Below are 23,289 nucleotides of genomic sequence, written 5' to 3'. Positions count from 1 at the left end.
GAGGGATGGGGCAGCCACAGCTCCTCTGGGCAACCTGTGCCAGAGCCTCAGCACCCTCACAGGGAAGAACTTCTTCCTTATAGCTGATCTAAATCTCCCCTGTCAGGTTAAAGCCATTCCCCCTTTTCCTGTCACTACTTGCTCTTCTTGATCTCTGTTTTGTCTGTACCTCTGTTTTGTGCACATTCATTCACTAAAGGTGGAACTTATCTTCCTTAAAATGACAGGTCTGCAAAATATATTCCAACAACAGACTTGATCACTCAACCCTTTCCTTACACTCAAGGAAAACAGATACTCATAAGCCTTAAGTCACACAACTTATTATATGTGTCCTGTAGAAAAAGGAAGCAGAGATACATAAGAGTCCAAAGTAGTTACTCAAGTTAAAGAAGTATTTAGTCTCAGCACGTCTTACATTTGAATGCCCAATTAAAAAGAAAGAAATTAATACTTTAAAATCTTCTCTGTAATCAAATTATAGACAAGAAAAGCTAAAACAATAACTTGTGTCAAGATATAATTACAACAAAACTGTACTTGACCTGTTAATTGCTTTTGTGGGCAGGACTGACAACTGACCACAGCAAGTAGTTTCTATGCTGGAAGGGACCTCAGTAATGGTTTCAAGTTCAGTGATAAATTATATGAACTTATTTTCTTCAACATTAAAGTAACATAGGAATGCATTTAAATAGAAATTACCTCTTTACTAAACAGGCAATTCCCATTGAAGGAAGGGCAGTAATAGTACTGCCTTAAGTGTACTACAATAAAAAAGTAACTGTATGAACAATAACAAGAATACCTGTGGCAGAAAATCTTGGTTTATAATAGTCCTTCTTTCAATTTTATCTGACCTGTTCCAATTATTACTAATCACAAAGTTCATGAGAATTGCAATCTAGTCAGTGTTTTGGAATTACATCTCATCATGTAGGTGTTCTCTCATATAAAGCACTATCAACGTCGCTGCTATTCCCCACGATAAAGCTGCTATAGAGAAAAAAAAAGACACTACAGAAAAGCAAGCATAAAATTAATTCAATTAGTATTGCAGAAACTAATGTTGCATTTTCAGACATGGTTGTTCTATTGGATGAAGCTATGCAACTCAGTACACAGACTGAATTGAAAAGGGAAGCAAGGTAGAAGAAAACTCTACATTCCATGTTGTGGAGAGTTTTTTGGTATAGTTTAAATTTCAGTTAAGCAACTTGTAATTTAAATGCAAGTCTGGGTTTGGATAGAATAAAATGTAAAACAGAACAATCTAAATGTGGGAATACTACTTTATTAAGAGCTCAAACTTGCTAAAAAAAAAAAAAAATAAATAAAAAAAGGCAATTAATGAGTCCTCCAGTCTCAGTCTTAACACCAAGAACCTTATTGCATTTGTAGCATTTTGAAGATACCGAAGTTTGTGTGCATGTGTATTTTTTATCCCCTCCTCTGTAAAAAGAGGAAACTTATAATTTGCCTTCTACGCATTTAAGAAGTATGGTACCTTAATGACACTAGCTGTAGATATCAGTGTGTTTGGATCCAGCACTTCCACAACAGCTTCTGGAATTACAGCCTTCTTCATGCAAGACATATCAAAGCCATATACATCTTCCCAGAAAAGTAGCTTGTCCGCATGTTTTTTCGTATCTCCAACAGCTACTAGACTAAGGGTGCACATGTCAGGATAAACTGCAACAAAGAACATCAAACAGTAAGAGAAGCCGAATTTATATTTAGCTAGCTTCTTTCCACAAAGAAATACCAATGTTTTGGGTTTAGAGTTTTAAAGCCTCTAAAAGCCACATACATTGAATTCTTGAGCCGGCTTCAGAGCAAAATGCCTACTAATAAACACTTTATTTTTTTTATTGATACATGAATGTGTCAGTGTTAATAAAATTGAAGCTAAGTTTCTCTTCTTCTCCCCCAAATCTGATGAACTGTAAAATTAATCTTGTCTTCAGCACTGCTTGAAATTGTAGCTTATCAAAATGAGTATGGAGAAATCATTGGTATAGCACAGTAAGTCAGAAAAACAGTATTTTTTTGCCTTGTAAAATACTGAAATAGAAGCAGAAAACTGAAATTAGAACTTTCATTTAGTGAGAGTAGATTTAGGAAATAACATCACATATTAATGATAAAGAAGAGTCTTGTCTAAAGAAGCTGTTTTCTTTTCATCTGAAGACGTTGAAGTAAGAAATCTACATTTAGAATGACTAGTTTATACAAAATATGAACACAGTCATTTTTCACACTTTCTGTTTAAAACAGAATAAATAAATACTAGCAAGCTTAAATGGGAATCCCGTTGGTAAGCTACCAGCACCGTTACTTTGCAGACAAGGGATTCAGAGCAGGTTTCTCCAGGAAGAGCCTACAATTAACTTAGCAATAAAAAGGCAGTCTGATGAGAATGGAAACAGGAAGGCATTCAGACTGCCTTGTCTGAAACAAATAATTTGGTTCCAGCACACCTGACAGTTGCCACACACACAAAGATTCAATATCTGATGGTAGGAGTATTTGCAAGTGATTTCTGGAGCCATCAATAAGGAATTCCCATTTCATTTGATGTTGCTGGTTTACTAGTGTGACAACTGCATTCAATTTGGCTTTACCTCCCAGCATCTCAAACCTTCAAGAGCCACCACTGATGCTCCAAAAATTCAAAGACAACGTGAAGCAAGACAACAAAGCAAGACTACAAGCCTATGAGGGAATATTTTTCAGGGAAAGGCTCTTCAAGAGGATTCCAGAGGTTTGGTGAGAAGAGCAAGGCAAAGAGACTGGAAGTCCCTAGTTATAGCATACACTTACAGGAGCATGCTAGCATCACTGCAAATGAAAAGAAAACCACAGCAAAAATAATCAACTACTTTATAACCTTCCCAGCTCTCACTGGCCCACATTTCTGGGACATTCTGTTAAGAGGAAAAAGTTTACCACGTCTATCAAACATGAAATACTTCAGTGGTACAATAATAATCTTTAATTAAATCTCTTGGTCCGCACAGCAAATCTTTTACATCAGCAGTGGAACTCATGATTGATTACGTACCAAATATCATTATATATATTATATACAAAGCGCTTAACAATAAGCAAAAATGTAAACACTAATGCTCTAATCTAAGCTGCATTTTTAGTTTAGCCCATTAAAATAACAACAGAGAAGTGGACATTGCCTGTTCAGAATCCACAAGAAGAAATCTGTGTTCCACCAACAGCACAGCCAAGAGACTACACTGATACATTAACTTCCAAATTTACCTAACTTACGTCCAGAAGCATATGCTATATTGAGCTTTGAGTGCAAACATAAGCATTTTATCTAAATATCAGCCTAAATCATATAAACACTGTAGAGTTTTGAAAATGTTTAAAAGCATCTGCTTAAAAAACTGCATTTGCCATTTCACCCACTATCCTTCACCCTCTTGGAAATCTTCTGCTCTTTCTGCTACACTTGCCTGTGCAATCCTGACAGACTTATTATTTTTTAACTCATTAAGCCTATAATTTAATAATTATTCCTTCCCACAGGTGAAATGAACAAAATGCCAATTGGACAAAAAGCGCACAGTCCTCAATGCTCTCACAGATTCATCATTTTGACCATCTGTGTCCTTCTCGAATCAGTGCCCAGAAGTCATCTGTCACTAGGAACAGCTCACGTGGTGAACAGAATACAATGGGAAATCCTTTATCCCTTAGCAATGCCTCACAAACTTCACGATGCTGAAGGGTAAGGCAGCAATCCTACAGGGATATGGAAATGATTCCAAGTGAATACCAGCATCATTTCAACGTGACCAAGCAAACAGCATTACGTTTTGAATGACGCCTTCCTTACCTATGTCATCCCTCACTAACGTGCCCTGCGCTTAAGTGTACGCAAAAATCTATACTCCAGCAAGTAACAGCTCTAAAGAACAAACAGATGTGTCCTGCATAGCAAGAATTTTGTTCCCAAATAAAGCTACTATACGCTGTACACATCATCCTAGACAGTTTGGCATCATTCACTTCAGCTGGCCAATGGGCTAAATTGAAGTAACGGCGACACGACTGACTGAACACAAAGTTACACATTTGGATTCTATTCCCAGCTCAATCACTCAGAGATCTGGCAATATCACAGCTGCTTCTATTGCTTTTTTTTAGCTTTCAAACAGTCCCAGTAATAATCATCTCGGCTCAATAGTACGAAGTAGCTCAAGACAAAGTTAAGCTTTATGGCAGACTCAGGAGTTTCTCTGGTAAGGCTTCACCTGGGAATGAGCTCTTAGTTCTGGCTCACCTAAACGTGGATATGCTGACAGTTCTGCTGGTATTCATCCACACTGCAGAAGTGTCTGTCTTGCTAAACTAATTGCTGAGCAACTTTCTCAGTAATCTTAGGCACAGCCATTTACCTGCTATACAAGCTGGCAGGGGACCAGTAATTGTGGGCATCTTAAGGAAACAGCATTCCATTTAAAATCTGGCCATACCAACCTGTGACTGTACAACACTGTATCCTTTGAAGAGTCAAATAACATTCCCAAAGCACAAAGGAGATGTGTACTGCAGAATCAGCACACCCTGTCTTTCAACGGAAACTTTGGGAGGCAAAAGCCACTAGCGAGCTTACCAACAATACAAATAGAAAACAAGATACTACTGCAGTTTCAGTAGAGGTCACAAATCTCTGGCCCTTTCCCTGAAAGCTCTGGAAATAATAGCTAAACATAAAAAGATTCCTTACAATTTTAGGGAATGTCCCCAGACTTAATCATACTGCAATGTAAAATTATCAGCATATATTCATACAGAGCATAGAACAACTGTGTTCCAGATCTGCTGACTATTCTAAATTGCCAAAACCAAAAAAAGCTCTTATTCTGTCATGCTGTCAAGCGGCTTCTAAATTTTTCAGCACATGAACAGTAATCTCTTGCTGGTATATTCAGCTTTGTGACCAAACGTTGAACCATCGCATAAACCCCCTTTTTTTCTGCTTCACTCTGCAGCATACAAAAGCTCACTGCAATCAGAGAAGCACTGCAGTGAGCACTGTTACATAGTCATTAATCCAATCATTAAGTCAGTGTAGTGAAACTAACTATGTGCATGGTTAGCACAAAAGGGGGAAAAAACCCCCCAGACTAATGACTACAATTGAAAAGGTCAATATGAAATACAATTCTGACAAAGGAATAGAGCACAAGGAATAAAGCATGTGCAGAACTGGTGCAGAAAATGGCATCACATGAGGAATAAATTACAGGCATTTAAACACTGCTTAAGATGACACTATATAAGCTACTTAGAAGGATAAAAGAACTGTACTTCAAAACAAAACTTTTATGTTCTGTCCCTTCCCTATCATCCAATCACAAAGAAAATTAGTATATTCCCACCAGGATAAAAAAATGCTGAATTGAAACAATCTAATTCCTTTAGTTATTTCATGTGGCTTCTGTTGCTTGAAACTATGTTCTCCCTGTGCAACTTCCACCTCCAAAAAAAACATCCTATCCACTCTTCTTATAATTCACAATAGTTTACTCAAACAGTGTCACATCCTACAGAATAGAACTTATTTCCCTCTGTTTCTAGTTATGCAGAAACTGGGATTTTGAAAGGTGAAAACAAATGCCCACATGTGTGGGAAGAAGTAGGGAGGAAAAATTTAGACTATACTTAAGAATAAATAACCCCTTCTATTCTTAGAAACACCATTAACTTGAGACCTTGATACCCCATCTAATGTTCTTCTATTACCCATACAGTAAATTAATGCCTTGAAGCTCATACTAATGAAAACATTTTTCATTTAGACTGGCAACTTTCTCATCCATGCATAGCTTATTCTATGTCTCAGAGTTCATTTAGTTTCCCCCCAGAGCAAAATTTATTAAAAGAATTATGCACACCAACCTGAGCCTCCCTCTGCCAGGTACTTGTCCTTTGCATAGATGACAGAATCCAGCATTGACTCAAAGAGAAGGAAATAACCCTGTTTACAGAAAATGGAAAGATTTCAGAAATCATCACGCCTCTTCTGTAGCCTATTTAATCAACCTACATATAGACTTAATCAAAATATTTAAGAACTTCATATTGCCCATGTACCTCAAAAAGAGCCAGCACCCAGAGAGAGTTTCTCTAAACTTAAGCTACATGAAGTATCATCTTTCATTTCCCAAACTGCAAGTATCTATAACCTACTAAATTAATAAACTCCAGGCAATAAATAGCCAATCTACACCAACAATTACCCTATTGTCCTACATCATCAAAAGAAATCGAATTGAACTCAAAGTGAAAAGCTGTATGGATTGATTTTTTAGTAATAACTCATACAAAGACAATTCCCAAACCCCAAGAAAATCCCTTCCCACTTTGAACTGCCAGTAACATTAAAATTGTCAGAGAAACACCAAGTGGAATGCATCTTTGCTGCTTCACATTTGCAATCTCATGGTACCCTGTGGCAGCTGGGGCAATGCTCACTAACACAGGCAGATATAAATCATACACGAAAGACATGGGTTCTCCAGATGTTCTGCATCATTTAGCAGCACCTGAACTTAAAGAATTCTCAGGATAAAAATGGCCAGAACTAGATTTACATAGTTATTTTGGTGTTAATTTTATAGCAGGTTAATCATACTGCTATACATGTTTAGAATAACTTATTTTAAACTTGAGTTAGCCATTTTCTGAAACAGAAAATAGTATTTCTTAATTCAACATTTCCAAGACAAACCCAGCCATATAGCAGTATTAGATACAAGTGGCATCTTATACAGAACATACTTTACCTCAAGTACCTTTAAGAAAACTGCAGATTTCCAAGAGATATATAAGCCCTTTGTTTTTCACTTGGATTTACTTTCTTTACACCCTCCTATCTTCCAAGTTTGAGAACGATTCTCATATACTTACAAATACAACAACACATTCTTACAACATGACATCAATTAAGACAAATGATACTGGCACAGATTTTGGATTTCCACTTAGCATCCTAATTCTCATTTTTATTAAAACGCAGCTTAGCCATACGGTTTGATTTATACACTCATTGCCAGTAAGAAAGAAGAAAAAAATACAATTGCAAGTCCAGAATTTGGACCCGCAGCCCTACAAGCCCAGTCAGCAGTAACCAACCATATTTTTACAATCAAAGGGATTATTTTTTCTTTTTGAAGGGAGACCTTATCGCAGCCTTTAAGTACCTAAAGGGGACAAAAAGAAACCTGGAGAGGGGCTTCTTGGAAGGGCATGTAGGGACATGAAAAGGGGGAATGGCTTTAAAATGACAGAGGGGAGACTGAGATGAGATCTTAGGCAGAAGTTCTTCCCCGTGAGGGTGCTGAGGTGCTGGCACAGGGTGCCCAGAGAAGCTGTGGCTGCCCCACCCCTGGCAGTGTTCAAGGCCAGGTTGGACAGGGATTGGAGCAGCCTGGTCTAGTGGAAGGTGTCCCTGCCCATGGCAGGGGGTTGGAACTGGATGAGCTTTAAGGTCCCTTCCAGCCAAAACCATTCTGTGATTCTACAATCATGCCTCTCTACTGAGGATAGACATCATTGCATAGGAACTGTACGGTTAAGAACACCAAATTTACTCTAAGTTTATGCCATCTTGAATGTTTACTTTGCCTAAAGCTCTTAGAACAAAATATTCTGCAAGTTCAGAATTACTTGAAAATGTCACCATCCACATTACAGCCTAAAAAGAAAACTAAACTAAAACCAGAATTAGAACACAAGAAACTTGAAGCACAATGTATCTGCATTCAACAAGAACATAGCCTGAAGAAAATGGAAATGTCCTCTTCTCAACCTGTTTCTTCCGGTAACAGGACAGTGCACTACTGGACTTTTTTCTTCCAAATCTTGTTTGTTCTTCCACTTTACTGCTTATTTTTTAGCATGCCCTTAGAATAAGTCCCAGAACAAAGACTACTGCTCTGTGAACAGTATTCTTAGTAAGCATTTGCAAAATGGTTGCAAAGGCCAGGAGCTCCAATTGCACCAGGCACACTTTATGCTCACAGCATAGAGCACAGAATAGGACCACAGCTCTATTATTTTACTCTTATTCTTACAGTTTTAAAAATAGATTATAAAAAAATCTTTTCAGATGCTTTTAACTGAAAATTAGTTGGTTTTGCTGTATTTTATATGTAACCTCTAGGACACATCTGTCCTAGAGGTCACCAGCTGTCACCAAAAGCCATTAAGTTACAAATCAACATTTTTATGGATCAGCTCTTCCTGGCTAAAATGCCCATCACCTACATCTGCCAAACAAGTGCAAGAAGTACAGCTGGAAAACATGCTTTTTCATGAGAAATACAGTAAATTGTCACTGTCCTTTCCCCGACCTTTCCAATCCCAGTTCTATCTTCCCCCCAATTCATTATAGTATTACTGCAAGTTACAATAAGCCGTCAATGGTACTGAATTAATTCATTTATCACTTTTACCAAAGCGTTTTGCTCAGTGTGCTGTGCTCATCTGCAGTGTAATTTAGAACGTAATTTCACAGCCTGCTGCCTCACCTGTAGGGGTGCCATCTGGAAAGAGAATTATACCTGACGTCTCTTCCCCGTGATGCTGTGGGGCACTCTTGCTTCTACCCCAATAACATTCAGGGGCTTGTTTTTTCTTAAGCATGTATGAGCATCCTCAAAATTAATTACTGCAAAGAGATCTCTGGGATACAAACCTGTGAGCAGCATATTAATATTTCAGTCTTGGTAGTGGTTAAACTAAAATACAGAAAAGCTGACACGTTCTCTGTTTAAAGACAAACTGAATACAGAGCACATCTTAAGTGTTATGCTGTCATATGCATTTTCTGCTAAAAAGCTGGCCATTTCTCTTTCTCAAAATGAACATGAAGTTCCTTATTTTTATATTTTCAAAGCTGAAAAGAAATGGTTGTTCTCCAGCTAACAACAAACATATATAAAGAGATTTGGACAGAACAGAAACACACAGCACCATGGAGTTATTCCATTCAAGCATACATCTGTCCGACATCATGTTCATCCAAGAAAAGTCAGCTATCAAAATGCATGAGCCCACTGAGAAACTGAATCCAGAAGAACATGAATATCCTTTATATCTGTATTTTGAGATTAACATAATTGTAAAAGGCTCACAAGACTTTAGTGGCTTAATATCTCCCATTGATAAATTTTCCTCTATTACTCAAATACATTACAGCACTCATACTTATTTTAAAAGCTACATAAAAATCTTTTAACAATTAATTGAAATATAAGCATAGGAAGTTCCTTTTACATTAGTGCTTAAGTTCATCATGATATTCTTCATGGAGAAAAAGAGATTAAGCTCTTTAAAAGCATCAAGACACAAGAACACTGAATCCTAAAGTATACGACACTATGCAGAGAATACTAAAGGAAATTGCTTTGTTTAAAACAAATTATTTGAGATTAAAAATGGCTCTTCTAGTTCCTTTACCTGTTCCTATCAAATACCGTAGTGGAACTTGGGTTTTCCTTCACTTACTTTCTACTTATTGGTGAAAGCCATATAGAGTTCAAAAAGTGGTATTACCATGCTTACAATAGCAAGAAATAGCAGAATTTTTCGTACAATGGAGAAAACTTGTAAGGTTAGAATTAAGAAGTAGTATTTACTTGAATAAGCATTGAGCTTTCCCCTGTCTTTCATCAAAGATCCCTTTCATTATTTGCTGTAACATAACTGAACTGGTCTGGTCCACCACATTCAGTAAGGCCCAACACTTGAATATTTAAAGAGATAAAAGGCAGCTATTAAATCTCTGGCCCAGATAACGGACTTATTTTGCTTTCAGTTCCTATCAATACAAAAAAGTGCATTATTTTCTTAAGCTGAAGTTCTTAACTGCAAGGTGTTCATTGGACTGCAAAGTAAAACATGTTACAGAGGATATTGTAAAATAGATTGGACAATGCATTCTGACTTAATATATAAAAATCTATTAACAGATGCACAAAACTGATGCTGCCCACTCAATCCTATGAAAAATTACTTTTTATTTGACAAAATCATGCCCCCCCCCCGCCCAAAACCCATGGCACATTTAAATGAGAAGCGGCACCTACGTGTAAACTCTTCTGTGTACTGTGGTGCAGCACCATTTCCCTCATGCTAAGCCAGCCTTCATGCTGATCTCTCATGTATGATTTAATTAAAAAAGAAAAAAAGAAAAATAATTCATTGCTGACAGAGCAAGCCCACACATTTCAAAACCACAGCTTGACTTTGTTATTATGCACACCCTGTTGTGCTCTTAACTATGAGTGAGAACATCAAATGGGAAGATCTGAAGAACAGAAAAGTAATACCCATTATCAGTGTTGGGAAAAAAATAATTAATGCAAGAACCAATTCCTTGATAAAACCCAATTTGATGTAAAGAAATTAAAGCATTCAGCTACCTTATATGCTTTTTACAGAGCGTTGTTAAAAATACAAAAAAGCAAAGCTCCATTTTTACATGAAATTTTAAATTATTACTGTTACAGAACACTTACATTAATGCACCTCCAAATACTAACAGAAACAATAGAGAATATTAGGACTACATACAGATTAATAAGAGTTTAAAGAAAGCCAGAACTGTGTATCTGTCTGGGAAAAGGAGGAAGGAGAGAAGAGATGGTTGCAGTGTTTCAGACATGCTCGCTTCCTAGTCCTTTTCCCTAGATTCTGAATAACTCTCATTCACAGCCCATCCTGGTACCACATGAGAATTATCCAACACAAAAAAAAAAAAAAAAAAAAAAAAAGGAAGGAAGGAAAAAGAAATAAATTAGCTGCCTGAGCAATGATATGTTTAGGAGACAAGAGTACTGGATTGTAACATGGTTTATTTTAACTTGGAGTCCACCTCTTTTTCTTGTGTAAAACTCTACTGCATATTGAGTATGATAAAGCACTGCATAAAACAGCAATTTATGAGTATGCACAGTACTCAAAAAACATATTTGAGACAACTATCTCAGACAATTGTTTCTCAAAGTAATACCCCTTAGAAACAAGAAATGGAGGTATTTTTCAAAAGAATTAAACTCAGCCTCTAGCTTTAGAGTCGTAGCTAGAGAAAGGAAGGGAAAGCATACAGAGAAAAAACCCTGCAACACAGATGCAGCTGGGTAAGAACATTCCAGAAAAGCATGACATCCATTTTGTTTTTTTCTGCAGTCACCCTTTCAATAAGCAGTCCGTGAAGTTTACGATTACATTACCAAAATCCATGTGCAATAACACAGCTACCTTGGCACGTTTATAGCAAATATTTTCCTGCCCAGCATTCAATGTAACCAAAAACTAACTTCAGCACTTTGCAGAGCAGCTCTGACTCCAAACTTCCATGCTGTAAGTAAAATTACTCCAAATACAGTAAACATTATTGTTTCTTAAAATTTGGTATCCCTAGGGAGAATGTGTAAGTGTGATCCTGACTGAGAGCAAGTCTTTGGCATATACATCTTCTCAGGACCTTCCCATCATCAGTACAAACAGTAAGCACATCCAAGCCAAAATCCTAAACCCCTGATGAAATCTGAGCATTTGCAAACTGTTTTCAGGTCAAGTCACTTGACAAGGGGTTTCATCCATTACAATAAGGTGCAAAGGAATCACTGATGTGTGTTCAGAAATTATTTGCAGCTGAGATTGCCATGAGCCAGTGTACACAAATAGTTGTACCTTTGCTTAGAAACATCATTCACGTTAAGTCTGCAGTTTGAATAAGAAAATAAGATATTTGCTTGCATATGCTCTACAAGCAGACAAGTAGAAAAATGCTAAAGGCTGGTACCTGTAACCACTAACAATAATTCATAGTTCAGCAAACTAAGGCTTTCAAAAGTTTCACACATCAGAGCTCCAGGCAACCAAGCAGGATGGTGCACCAGAAGCTTACAGCCCTGCTATAAGGTATCAAACAACCTTGTACAGGGAAACCTCTACAAAACAAGGCCAGCAGTGAGATCTTATATAAAATTCACCTATTCTTGCATTCAGACAACCTTTCTTGAAGAACTGGAAGATTTCTACTTACAGAATCAGTTTGGTTAGGAGAACAGGCTATTACTTGGCCATTCTTGTGTTCTTTCTGAAGGCAATGTGATTCACTGGGTGAAGCTGCTCTTTGGTCTGCCTGCTCTGCTGTGTGCTGCTGGTTCACAGCACACAAGAAGTCCTTGTGCCAGGCTGTGCACTTCACCAATGTTTTGCTGCAAGGAATGCATGGCTGCCTTTGGGGCAAAAAAGTCTAAATAGGTGGCTTTACCTGGGTCTTTGGTAGTCCAACAGGCCCTCAAACTTCAGCAATCTACCTTTTGGACATCAACAGAACAGCTCACAGATCGTCACACCTTCCACTGTCTTTCTCAATAGCTTAAACCACAACATTCACATACTGGTTTTACCCATACACAATCACACAGATCTCCTGCTTATTGTCCAATTTTAGTAGCACCAAATGCACATACTTCAGTTGTCTCAAACAACACATTTATGTCTTTATATTAAAATATCACTGCCAATTTCTCTCATAGGCTTTAATAAAGTCACTGAAGAGAGAGCTGCTCACCGTTCCACCTCTAAACCTAGAGCGTGACAAATCCATATTCAGATGAATTTAAAATGGAAAAATATTATTTTGGAAGGTGACAAGTACACATGTGAAATATAATTTGACTCCATGTATACACACACACTCACACTGCCCTACCTGCTGTGTAATATTTAAGATGCTTCTCCCATTTGCACATTTGGAGGGCATGAATTTTAAAAATGAAAGAAGTAGGCACAACAAGCAACTTTGTGCAAGTCACAGATCACACAATTAACAGAATGGACCAGAAACCATGACACTGGAGAGGCTCATAATGCAACACTGTACTGTACAATACTTTGTTCTGTGTGCCATCTTTTTCAAAAAGCCTGTTCTAGAAACATTTCTGTGGGATGCAGCATTTCAGTATTTTTCCTCTCTGTTGATTCACACTTGCTTTTAATTTCCTGATGCTCCAGACACAGGTCTTAAAAAAAGCAGCCTATAGTGCACTGTCTTAAACATTGCTCTGTACTAAGCAAAACAAAGCTGTGGCTCCACAAAAGAGTTTGATGTTTACTAGTCTAAAAGCAGTTTGTTTTCTGAACAGCAACTTTTTGTATTTTTGTTAGAAAGAACACTGTTACCATTAGAATTTTCCTGCTAATCCATGCAGATTCTTAAATAAAGAGCTAAAACCTGACATATACTGAATTCCTTTTTGCTCTCATGCTTCACATTGAAAACATTTTCCAGCACTTACATTCAGATATTAACAAAACATTTCACACTGGTCAGTATCATGTAGGGAAGAGAAAGAAAAAGCAAATTCACACAAGAAAGCCAGACAAAGAGGAATCTTCATTTGCATCTAGGCAACATAATGTTCTCTCTGGACAGTGCTGGAACAGTGTGCACACTGTCTGGCTATCAATCTTACTTCCACAGCATTGTCCTCTTTATCTCAGTATTGCAGCAACCTATAAAAATGGTAACATTCCTAAATATCTGGAATATCTAATTAAGTGAAATGCACATGTCCATATAATTATGACATTACAAGGTAAATTAGCACACAAATGGCAAACATAGAACATTCAATACTTCATTTCTTCCAAGAGCTGCTTTTGAAATCCTTTACTTCACCTCAGAGGCACTGATTTACAACATGACTTAAGCTCTTCAGCACCCAACCTGCTTTTAAAAGCAAACCTTGGGCTGCAGAATGAGAAATTATCTGCACATTTCCCAATGTGTATGTTCCTCACCTACTTATCCCGTTATCCAATCAGGACAGTCTTTAGCTGTCTTTGCAGACTAAAGGTATTTTACTCATCAGTCTGATCAAGATAGGTGACTACTACAATATTTCTCTGTTACTTTTACCTGAGCAGCTACAATACTGAGTATATTACAGTATAGTACAGTATATTACTGTATATTACATACAGTACTGTGTAGATTGGCATACTAACTACTACATAACAGAAACTTACTGCTGTACCCGAAAGAACTCAACTGTACTTAGAGAACCTTGACTTGAAAGAGCATGAACAAAAGGGATCAAGAATTGTACCGCAGTACCACGTAATCTGTACCATTATCCCTTCTCACACACTGTCAAGGACACTGTTTCAAGCATGATATATTTTTGGTTAAAAAATAGCATCACTTAAAGAATCATTTTTAAATGAAACAAAACAATCACGAGTTTTTCTGAAAACAATTATGTCCTGAGCGGAATATTCATGCTCCTTACCATCCATTCAGATATTATCACATCCACTTTTTCCAAAGGCAGATCTACTTCTTCGACTCTTCCTTTGACTAATGTAATGATATTTTCAAGTTTATTTAATCTGCAAGTCACAACATCGATAAATTAGTTTATATTTCCAATTCATCCTGTCAAGAAAGATAGAATGATATCTATATATTTTGCCCTTCTCCCCTCAGTAACTTTTTTAACTCTTCTCGGTTATATTTCGGTGGGAATGATTCTGAGAAGCCAAAAATCTGCAGCAGGCTAAGTGCCAGGCAGAGATGGCAGACAGATGTGTATACCCCCAACGTGCTGTGCGTGCAAATGTGTAAGCTTCAAAAACCAGGATAATAGAGAAAAAGACAACTTCAAATTACACTTCTCTTCAGAGTTCCTTGTTCCCAGTTCTCCTTCTTTGACCCCTGTAGTCTATAGTAACTAGAGCCTACTCATCACACTAGGATAGCAATGGAAATTAACTTCCTTACAAAGGTGTTTTGCACAGCTTGTTTCTTTCATTCAAAACTAGCTGCAAAGTCACTGAGAACAAACATTCCCTCTACATCAGTATCACAGCTATTCCACAATAACGGCATCCTTCCCACTGTGGTTTTGGCCAAAATCATCTGCAATGTTTACTAACTGCAGTCATCAGGTATTACACCTCATATGCAAGTAACAGTACCATCATCCTGTGTAAAGAGGAAGGTACTGTGATATAACTACACCTTTTCAAACAAAAACTGCATGACAGTGAAATTACTACATATGTAAATGTCTGAAATATAGTATTTTTTTCTTGGCAAACCATATTAGTCTGTCTTGCACATACCGTTACCATGATAGCTATTCTTAGTGATGGCAGAGATGCATTTCCAGCCAAGAAATTTATTTTTCTATGTCAGTTCTTATCTCTGCCCCTTCCCTCCCTATCCTGATATCTTACTCTCACATTCTGTCTGGCTTTCAACAGAAAGTTGAATGTGCAGACCGGTAACCACATTAAAAATTCAATCTAGAAGACAATGGGAAAATAACCAAAATGAAGTGAGGCAAAGGAAAGGGTCAAAGGGCTATTTGAACACGTGGGCTATTGGAAAGATCAATTAAACACGCTACATGAGACAGTTTTCTGACAGAAGAGGAGCAGTTCATCACTAATATCATATTTAATGCAGTAAACAGAAGCACCAAGTGAGAAGTAAAATGCTAAAGAGCTATCCCCCACAACCATGTTTCAAGAAGGACAAAAAGAGATTCCAGGGTAACTTCCTAGATGACCACACACAAGGACGTAATTTAAAACAAAAGAGAGGAAACGAATTCATTCCATACTTGTTTTCAATCGTAAGGTATTAAAAAAGCCCTGAACAAACCTACGTAGTTTACACATTGCAGGAAAAACTGGTCAGATGCTATCTAGGAAGTAGAATTCAACTTTCTATTCTAGCGTAACAGTGATGAACAACAATAATCAACTCATTCACTGCGCTGGAAATTTTACGGGCAGCCATTCAAAGTAAGAAAAAGGCAAGCACTTAGTTACAGGTAAGTTTACTGTGTAACCTTGGGAAATAATCATGCCACTCAGGCACTTACTCCAGCTCACTTACAGACATGGGCTGCACTGTTTCTAGTCATGAACATGCTAAAAATGATCCTGAATTCTTGGAGGCACAAAAGCTCTTTTGAGCACACACTGGAATCACAGCTGGAAGTACAGTGCAATAGACAGTTTTAATCTACACAGTTGTGTAATATTCCAGTAAATATTTGTTACTCTGTTACAGGTTTGTCAGCTTTATTCCTTCAGGAAAAGGAGATTTAACAAAACAAATATAAATAATTTTGATATGAACAGAAGACTTTAATGTGAATTGAACCTTTTATAGCAGAAGGTATCTATCAAGGTGTACCTTACACTGATGGTTCACTGTGTACTTCAAGTGGCAATTCATCACTCTTAAGGGCTTAAGAGTTTTGATTTGTTGTTTTTCTTAAAGACCTGCCCTTCTCCTCACCAAGTGCAATACATGTTGGCTGACACTTCTATCCTCCTCCAAGTATAAATAACACATAAAGGACTTTCTGTGCACTTGTTTGAAGGAATGAACAATCCTAAGCTTGTCATCTAGTACATCAGAAATAAAAAACTATTTCACATTTGTGACCGTTCTAGAGATGTCAAGGATTCCTGAGAAAAATTCTCTTTAGAGAACAAGTTCTTGTGCCAAAACCATTTGAATTCAAGTTGCACCTAATGCTTAACATGGTACTTTTTTTAAACAGTATCCAAGCGTGGAGTGTTGCATCTCTACTGTGAAGTGGTATCTAACCCAAAAATTTTACCAAGACAACATTATTTGTGTACAACGTCAGCTTGGATAAAAACTGTCACTCCCAAGTTCTTCAGTATTTACCTGGACTTTCTTTTCCACAGTTGCTCTTACAATAACAGCCACAACAAAAAGTTCTACATGCCTCAGCTATCAACAGTACATATTTACACTTACCTTCCTCCTGTTTCATGCTAGGAAATCCTTTTTAAGTTTTCAGGTGTGACTGCTTCATTTTTACATATACTCACAGTCACCCCTAACATCCTCTATAGGCAAATAAGTGAAATTCAGAGTGAATACATGAACTAACAGATGGGAAGAAAGCTGCCTAGACCATGAGGATTACAAGAAGTGAGAGGAGTACAAAATTTAACTGGTAGCAAAGTACCAGAGGTGTCTCTCAGGGTTCAATGCTATTCTGACACCAATTAGCACTTTTACCAGTGACCTAATGGGACGGAATGCACGCTCAGCAAGTCTGTGGATCCTGCTGCATTAGCGGAGAGCACTTGATATGCTAGAGGGTAGGGCTGGTATTTAGAGGGAACTCAGACTGTAGATGAGGGCTGACAGGAACCTCGGAGATCCAAAGGCAAAGGTGCAGACCTGCACCTCAGTGGGAATAACACCGTGAAACAGTACAGATGGGTTCAGGCTGGTCAGAAATCAGCTCTGCTCACTGTTCCTGCTTTGACAAGGGGCCTGGTAAACAAGTTGAACATAAGTCAGCAGTGGACCCTGGTAGCAAAAGGAGTCTACTGTCATATATGCAGCATGTCAAGAAAAGTGAGCTTTCATCTCATTTTAACACTTGCAAAACTGCATCTGGAAGCAGAGGGGCCAGCTGCGGGCTCCAGAGCACAAGACAGACATTGACATACCAAAGCAAGTCCAGTAAAGGACACCAAGCTGATGGGAAGCCGGAGCACATGAGACACAGGGAGAAGCTGAGAGAACTGGCTTTGTTCAGCCTGAAGAAGGGATGGTTAAGGGCTGGCGTTCTGATGTCTGCCTCTGTCTAGGAGAAGAGTGAAGAGAAGACAGAGCTAACCTCTTTTATGACAGGGGCTGGATGAGAGGTAACAGACAGACTGAAACAATAGAAGTTGTGATTCGGCAGTTTAAAACAAAGAGCGAGGCTAGTCAGACGAGACACTTCCACAGAAGTTTAGACAGAACTTAAGTTGATCTGGGCCACCTACGGGCTTACTCTGACACAGAAGGATGGACCAGACACACTTCCCACGCTCCCCCAGGGCCTCTTCCACCCTCTACTACTCCAAGACAGTTTACACGGCACTCAACGTCTTTGACGGAAACAAACTTTTCTCAGTGACTCTGCAGGCTACGTGCATGTGTATGTGTGCATGCTCTTAGAATGGGTTTGCATTTAGTTGGGGTTTTTTTTTTTTGGTTGGTTGGTTTTCATAACTTTTTACAGTGTTATTTACCATCCTTTTCCTGGAACTTTTCCTACCTAATGATGTCCATGGCCTGATAGATGATTTCAGATTGGTCAACTCCAATCACTTTCTTTGCACCTGCCTTGGCGGCAAACATGGAGAGTATTCCAGTTCCACAGCCAACATCCAAAATCACCTGAAACAAACAAACAGAGGTAAAAATAAACACCTTACTTTGCTTGCTTGATTTTCCTACATATTTTTCTACATCAGTGAGATACCATACTCTAAAAGGAGAAGCAAAAGGTAGCATCAAGTCTTATTATTACATTCGAACTAGATGATCTTTAAGGTCCCTTCCAACCCAAACCATTCCACGATTGTATGATTCAGAGATATCCAAATCAAACTGCAGTTCTAACGCCACACCCTCCACTACCTTTTACAGACAGACAATGAAGCAAACTAGTTGCAGTTGCAGATTAATTCAGTCACATGGGAAACAACCACAAGCAGTTATCTGGGCAGTAACTGAAAAGTTACATGGACAGGAAAAAACAGGAAATTATAACTTGAGCAGTTTTAATCAGTGAATCACTAACAATCATCAGCATTCTTACTGTTAGACTTCTACTTAATATAGTTATACTTCACTAATGTTCTGAAACATGAAAATCAGTTTCCTGAACACAAAGTAGTCACTCATATTATGCATAGCATTCAAGCATTAACAGAATCAGAACTGTGAAGACAGACTTTTCCCATATAAAAGACCTAAACAAGACCTGACTAGAAGACTTCTAAGATGAAAACATTGAGTCAGAATTACTACTCATGAAAACAGTTCATTGGAAAACTTATTTCACTGCCTTTCCTTAGAGAGCATCTCCTTAGCACAGCATCCAGTAAAAGGTGTCCTCACAGCTTTCATTACATTAATTCTTTTTTTCCAAAGAACTCACCAAATCACTCCCACACTTGACAATTATAACCCCATTTTACAAAATACATCAATGCAGTAATACCCACTCCTGACAAACTTCCTAGCTTATGAGCTATTGAGCATTTACTTGCTTTGGCACAACAAAAACATGCATGTGCATTTTTAAATTCCACCTGGCAAATAATTTCTAAGTAAATAGTTGAAGGCTCTGCACACCAGGTCTCCTTAGCTTCCCTTGTGTATAAGTCTCTATGTTCTGACGCTGGAACAATGATTCTGAAGCCAACATGAATAAAAATAGCTGTTTATCCTTGGCAGCACAGTATAAGTAAGCTTCTGCATTGGTGTCCTGGGAAGCAATGACTGAAGAGTTGACCACCACCTGCCTTTACAGAGCAACTTACAATTTGGAATCAGACTAAAAAAGCATTACGATTTTTTCATAGCACCTTATGTAGGGCTAGCCGTGAAAGTTGTGGACAGAGTTATTTGTTCCACTTCGCAGCTACATTCCAATAGGATTCAATTTTACAACTCATTCACAAGTTACATGTGTGTACGTAATGGCTACAGAAATCCCTAGGCTGAAGTCTCCTGCAGCCAGGAATAGAAGGTAAAAATCCATGTGATTCAGCAGCTGCTGAAATCTCACGCCCCTTAGCATCATCTATTCTAACACTTTACCCATGGTAGTTAAAAAAATTGCTGAGCCATGAAAGCTGGAAATCAGAGCCAAATATAAACCTCTGTTAAAGAATGATCTTGATGTACAGTTGCATGAAGAGAGCAATCACCACAAATTGGAAGAAAACAAAAACAGACACCGCTTTGGACAGCTGCCCTGGTCACTCAAAAACCCAGATGGAACTCATCTGGCCTTAGGCAGGGGATAGGAGTGGAGAAAAAGGCACAGGAGAGAAAAAATGCAAGCTGGAACACATCTGAGGAACAGAAAGACAAGCAGAATAATCACTAATTAGCCTAAGAACAAGGGTCTATGGCTAACACATTCTTGCAGCGATCACATATGGCCTCTCACCAGAGATCTGGAGTAATCTGGACTGACCATTTGACTATACCATAACACACTACAGCACCACACCCTTCTCTGCTGTCTAACCGAAACTGATACTCTACTTTTAATAACAGGAAAAAATTATTTCAAATTCAGAAAAACAGGAGGTCAGGTATTTTCACCAATTAAATTAATTCCAGCAATCAAATTCTAGTACGAACAATGTACCAAAAAAAACTGTTTCCCCATCAATAGGGCATTGATGCCTGCCTAGACTTCTATTCTACAGCAAAAAATAAGCACAGCAATAGTGCTTTTCTAACCAACTCTTTTTCCACCAAAAAATACTCTTGCTTTAAAATGGATCACATTTCCTTTTACTGAGTAGGGCCACCTCAACCACTCCTGCTAGATAACCTGAACTGTCCTATTCTCATCTCAAAGTACATCTGACAGGTTGAAAATAAAGGCAGCAAGCAGGATTGACATTCAAGGTTTGATAATTGCTTTTGAAAACAGAGAACAAACTGGCTGGTTCTGAATAAAGTATGCACAATAAGCAGCCCTAGATATTCTGTTATGATCTGTTAACATGCAATTACACCTCTTTGAGATACTGCAGATTTGCATCCAAAGCTAGTATGACCAATGGAGCTCTTTGAACAAACTCTTCCCAACCCACCACACAAATGTCCTTTCAGAAAGACAAAAAGCATTGTTTTCTAGGGAGGAATACTATATGGAAGTTCTAGGAAATACAGTATCAGACTTTTCCTCACTTGTTTTTAATCGACACCAACTGTTAAGGGAAAACAGCCAATTTCCTCAAGTTGGAAACTTCACTCATTAATATAGTTCTGAGAGCATCATACAACACATAAATCATGCAAAACATCTTAACAGTTCCTTCAGAAGTCTGTAACAACTGCCACTTCAAAGCTCGAACTCTGAAAAAAAAATCCCATATATTCTCCATTACAGCGTATCAAGTTGGAGCAACTCCAGAGGAGGATATGAGGATGATCAGGGGCTGGAGCACCTCCTGTATGAGGACAGGCTGAGAAAGCTGAGGCTGTTCAACCTGGAGAAGAGAAGCTGTGTGAAGACCTCATAGGAGCCTTCCAGTGTATGAAAGGAGCCTATAAGGATGCTGGAGAGGGACTCTTCATCAGGGACTGCAGCAACAGGACAAGTGGTAAAGGGTTTAAGCTTAAACAGGGGAAGTTCAGGTTAGATATAAGGAAGAAGTTCTTCCCTGTGAGGGTGGTGAGGCACTGGAACAGGCTGCCCAAAGAAGTGGTAAATGCTCCATCCCTGGCAGTGTCCAAGGCCAGGTTGGACAGAGCCTTAGGCGACATGGTCTAGGGTGAGGCATCCCTGCCCATGGCAGGGGGTTGGAACTAGATGATCTTAAGAAATTAAATGGTCACTGGTCACCTAGATGGAAGCTGTTGGGACCTCAAAGCAATTAAGAGTCCTTCTTTTCATTCAACCTCAACACACTAATACATTACAAATTTGAGGTGATGTTGATCAGAAGAGCTGTAAAAACACCAAGTTCAGAAACCGGTTGCCATGGTTTCCCACACATTTCATGTAACTTAAGATCAGCCTCACACTGTAAAAGCCTGCGGTTACCAATTTTAGGGGCATTTGTGGAACTAAATTTCTCCCACAAAAGTCTTCTTTCCTTTATTGATCTTTCTGCTTTTTTGGATGAGCTGCCAACCTGTGCTGTCACCTGCATCTTTTAAGTAACTGACAGCATAATGATTTTCCCAACACTTTTGCTTGTTATCTCATTATAACTAAAGAGCTTAGAAATGTTTAGTAGAAACAGGCTTGTTACATGGATTGAAGCAAAAAAGGAAGAAAACTATTTTCCTTATATATTTCTGCTGGAATTGATGAAAGAAAACTGAGATAAGACAAAGAGCATGCACTATCTACCTATCCCATAGAAAGAGCATGCACTATCTTGAAATACCTCTCTCCTAGGACAAAAACATATCTAGCACTATTCCCAGCTGAGGAATTTTCATATGGGTGCACTTTTATTACTTCCACAACTACTCTGAAGCCTTATGACTTACTAACAAAGTCTCAAACACCACCAAAATAAAAATCAACAATGATTGCCTTCCATAAACTTAGACATCCTGGTTTCACATTAAGAAATATCCATATGCAGCTTAAGAATGGTAAGCACCAACTAGAGCAAAGCTAATCCAGAACAGAAGGCTGCTCACCACAACTCAAATCACAACAAACTCATCAGAAATAGCCAGCAGAAATACAGAAGTCAAAAGGATCATAACTGTGCAGGGATCTCAACCACAGTAAAATCATAAACAAACATCAGTGCAATCACTCCTCACTGCAAGTGAAATACTAGTTCCCGTTTCTAAGTCCCTTGACAATAACCTAGTCTGGAGAGACTCAAAAACACTAAGTAAATCAGTTGCATGTGAATTCCTCCCCAGTTCTAATTATACAGTGCTTCTAAAATATTTGTACTATATCAGGCACAAATTTGCGCTTTAATACTAGTAAAGGGGCCCTCTAAGGTAGATCCCACTTAATATACTGGACAAGAAAGGCTCCGCTTAACCCCACCAACATAATTAATGAACACCTTGACATGGCACACAGAGCAATGACAGTAGTGATCAGCAGTTGTGTTATCAGCACTTCGCACCCTCCAGCAGCTGAATAGCACTCTACCACCTCATAAAGCCAGAGGACATTAAATCAAACCTTGTCAGTGCGATATTCCATTCCCAAAGCTAAGAAGTAGCCAAACTGAAGGATTTCTACCACTTAAAAAGTAATAAAGAGCAGAAATTATTGTACTCTCAGAGCTATTCCACCTACCTTGTCCTTGAAGATATGTGGGTTCTGGTAGATGAAGTCACGATAGCTTTCTGTACGCACTTTATCCTATGATTTGAAGAACACAAAAGGGTTCACTTTTTCTACCTAGGTACAGCATGTTGTTCAAAAATGCTGAAAAACTTGCTTTTCAGCTTGGCCTAAAGCTGTGTTGTGGCTACTGTACTTATAAGGACTCTGCAATCACACTTCCCATAGAATTTTTTTCCAGAGTTTATTGTCTTTGCAAAGCAGCCAGCTGAGCCTCTGGGAGAAAAATAAGAAATTAGTTTGCAGTTTCCCAACCTGCTGTGTTTGATTTTGGATGTTTCAAAGTTCTTAATACCTCTCTACCACTTTCCAGGAAGAG

The 23,289-nt window shown here is 38.3% G+C and overlaps 1 protein-coding gene across 1 annotated transcript in view; it reads right to left on the bottom strand.

Annotated features, from left to right (window-relative positions):
- Positions 1 to 23,289, bottom strand: part of PRMT3 (protein arginine methyltransferase 3) — a gene marked incomplete at its 5' end in the record, with an annotated part of 60,889 nt that overhangs the window by 26,235 nt on the left and 11,365 nt on the right. The window contains 5 exons of the mRNA XM_010015807.1: positions 1,508 to 1,695; positions 5,932 to 6,010; positions 14,346 to 14,445; positions 18,165 to 18,286; positions 22,923 to 22,988. Of these exons, the coding sequence (XP_010014109.1) occupies positions 1,508 to 1,695; positions 5,932 to 6,010; positions 14,346 to 14,445; positions 18,165 to 18,286; positions 22,923 to 22,988 (555 nt within the window). The remainder of the gene's footprint in view (positions 1 to 1,507; positions 1,696 to 5,931; positions 6,011 to 14,345; positions 14,446 to 18,164; positions 18,287 to 22,922; positions 22,989 to 23,289) is intronic.

Source organism: Nestor notabilis, unplaced genomic scaffold (genome assembly GCF_000696875.1).
Source record: "Nestor notabilis isolate BGI_N333 unplaced genomic scaffold, ASM69687v1 scaffold2116, whole genome shotgun sequence".
In the NCBI taxonomy this organism is placed as follows: domain Eukaryota; kingdom Metazoa; phylum Chordata; class Aves; order Psittaciformes; family Psittacidae; genus Nestor; species Nestor notabilis.
This window is presented reverse-complemented; position numbering and strand designations above follow the sequence as displayed.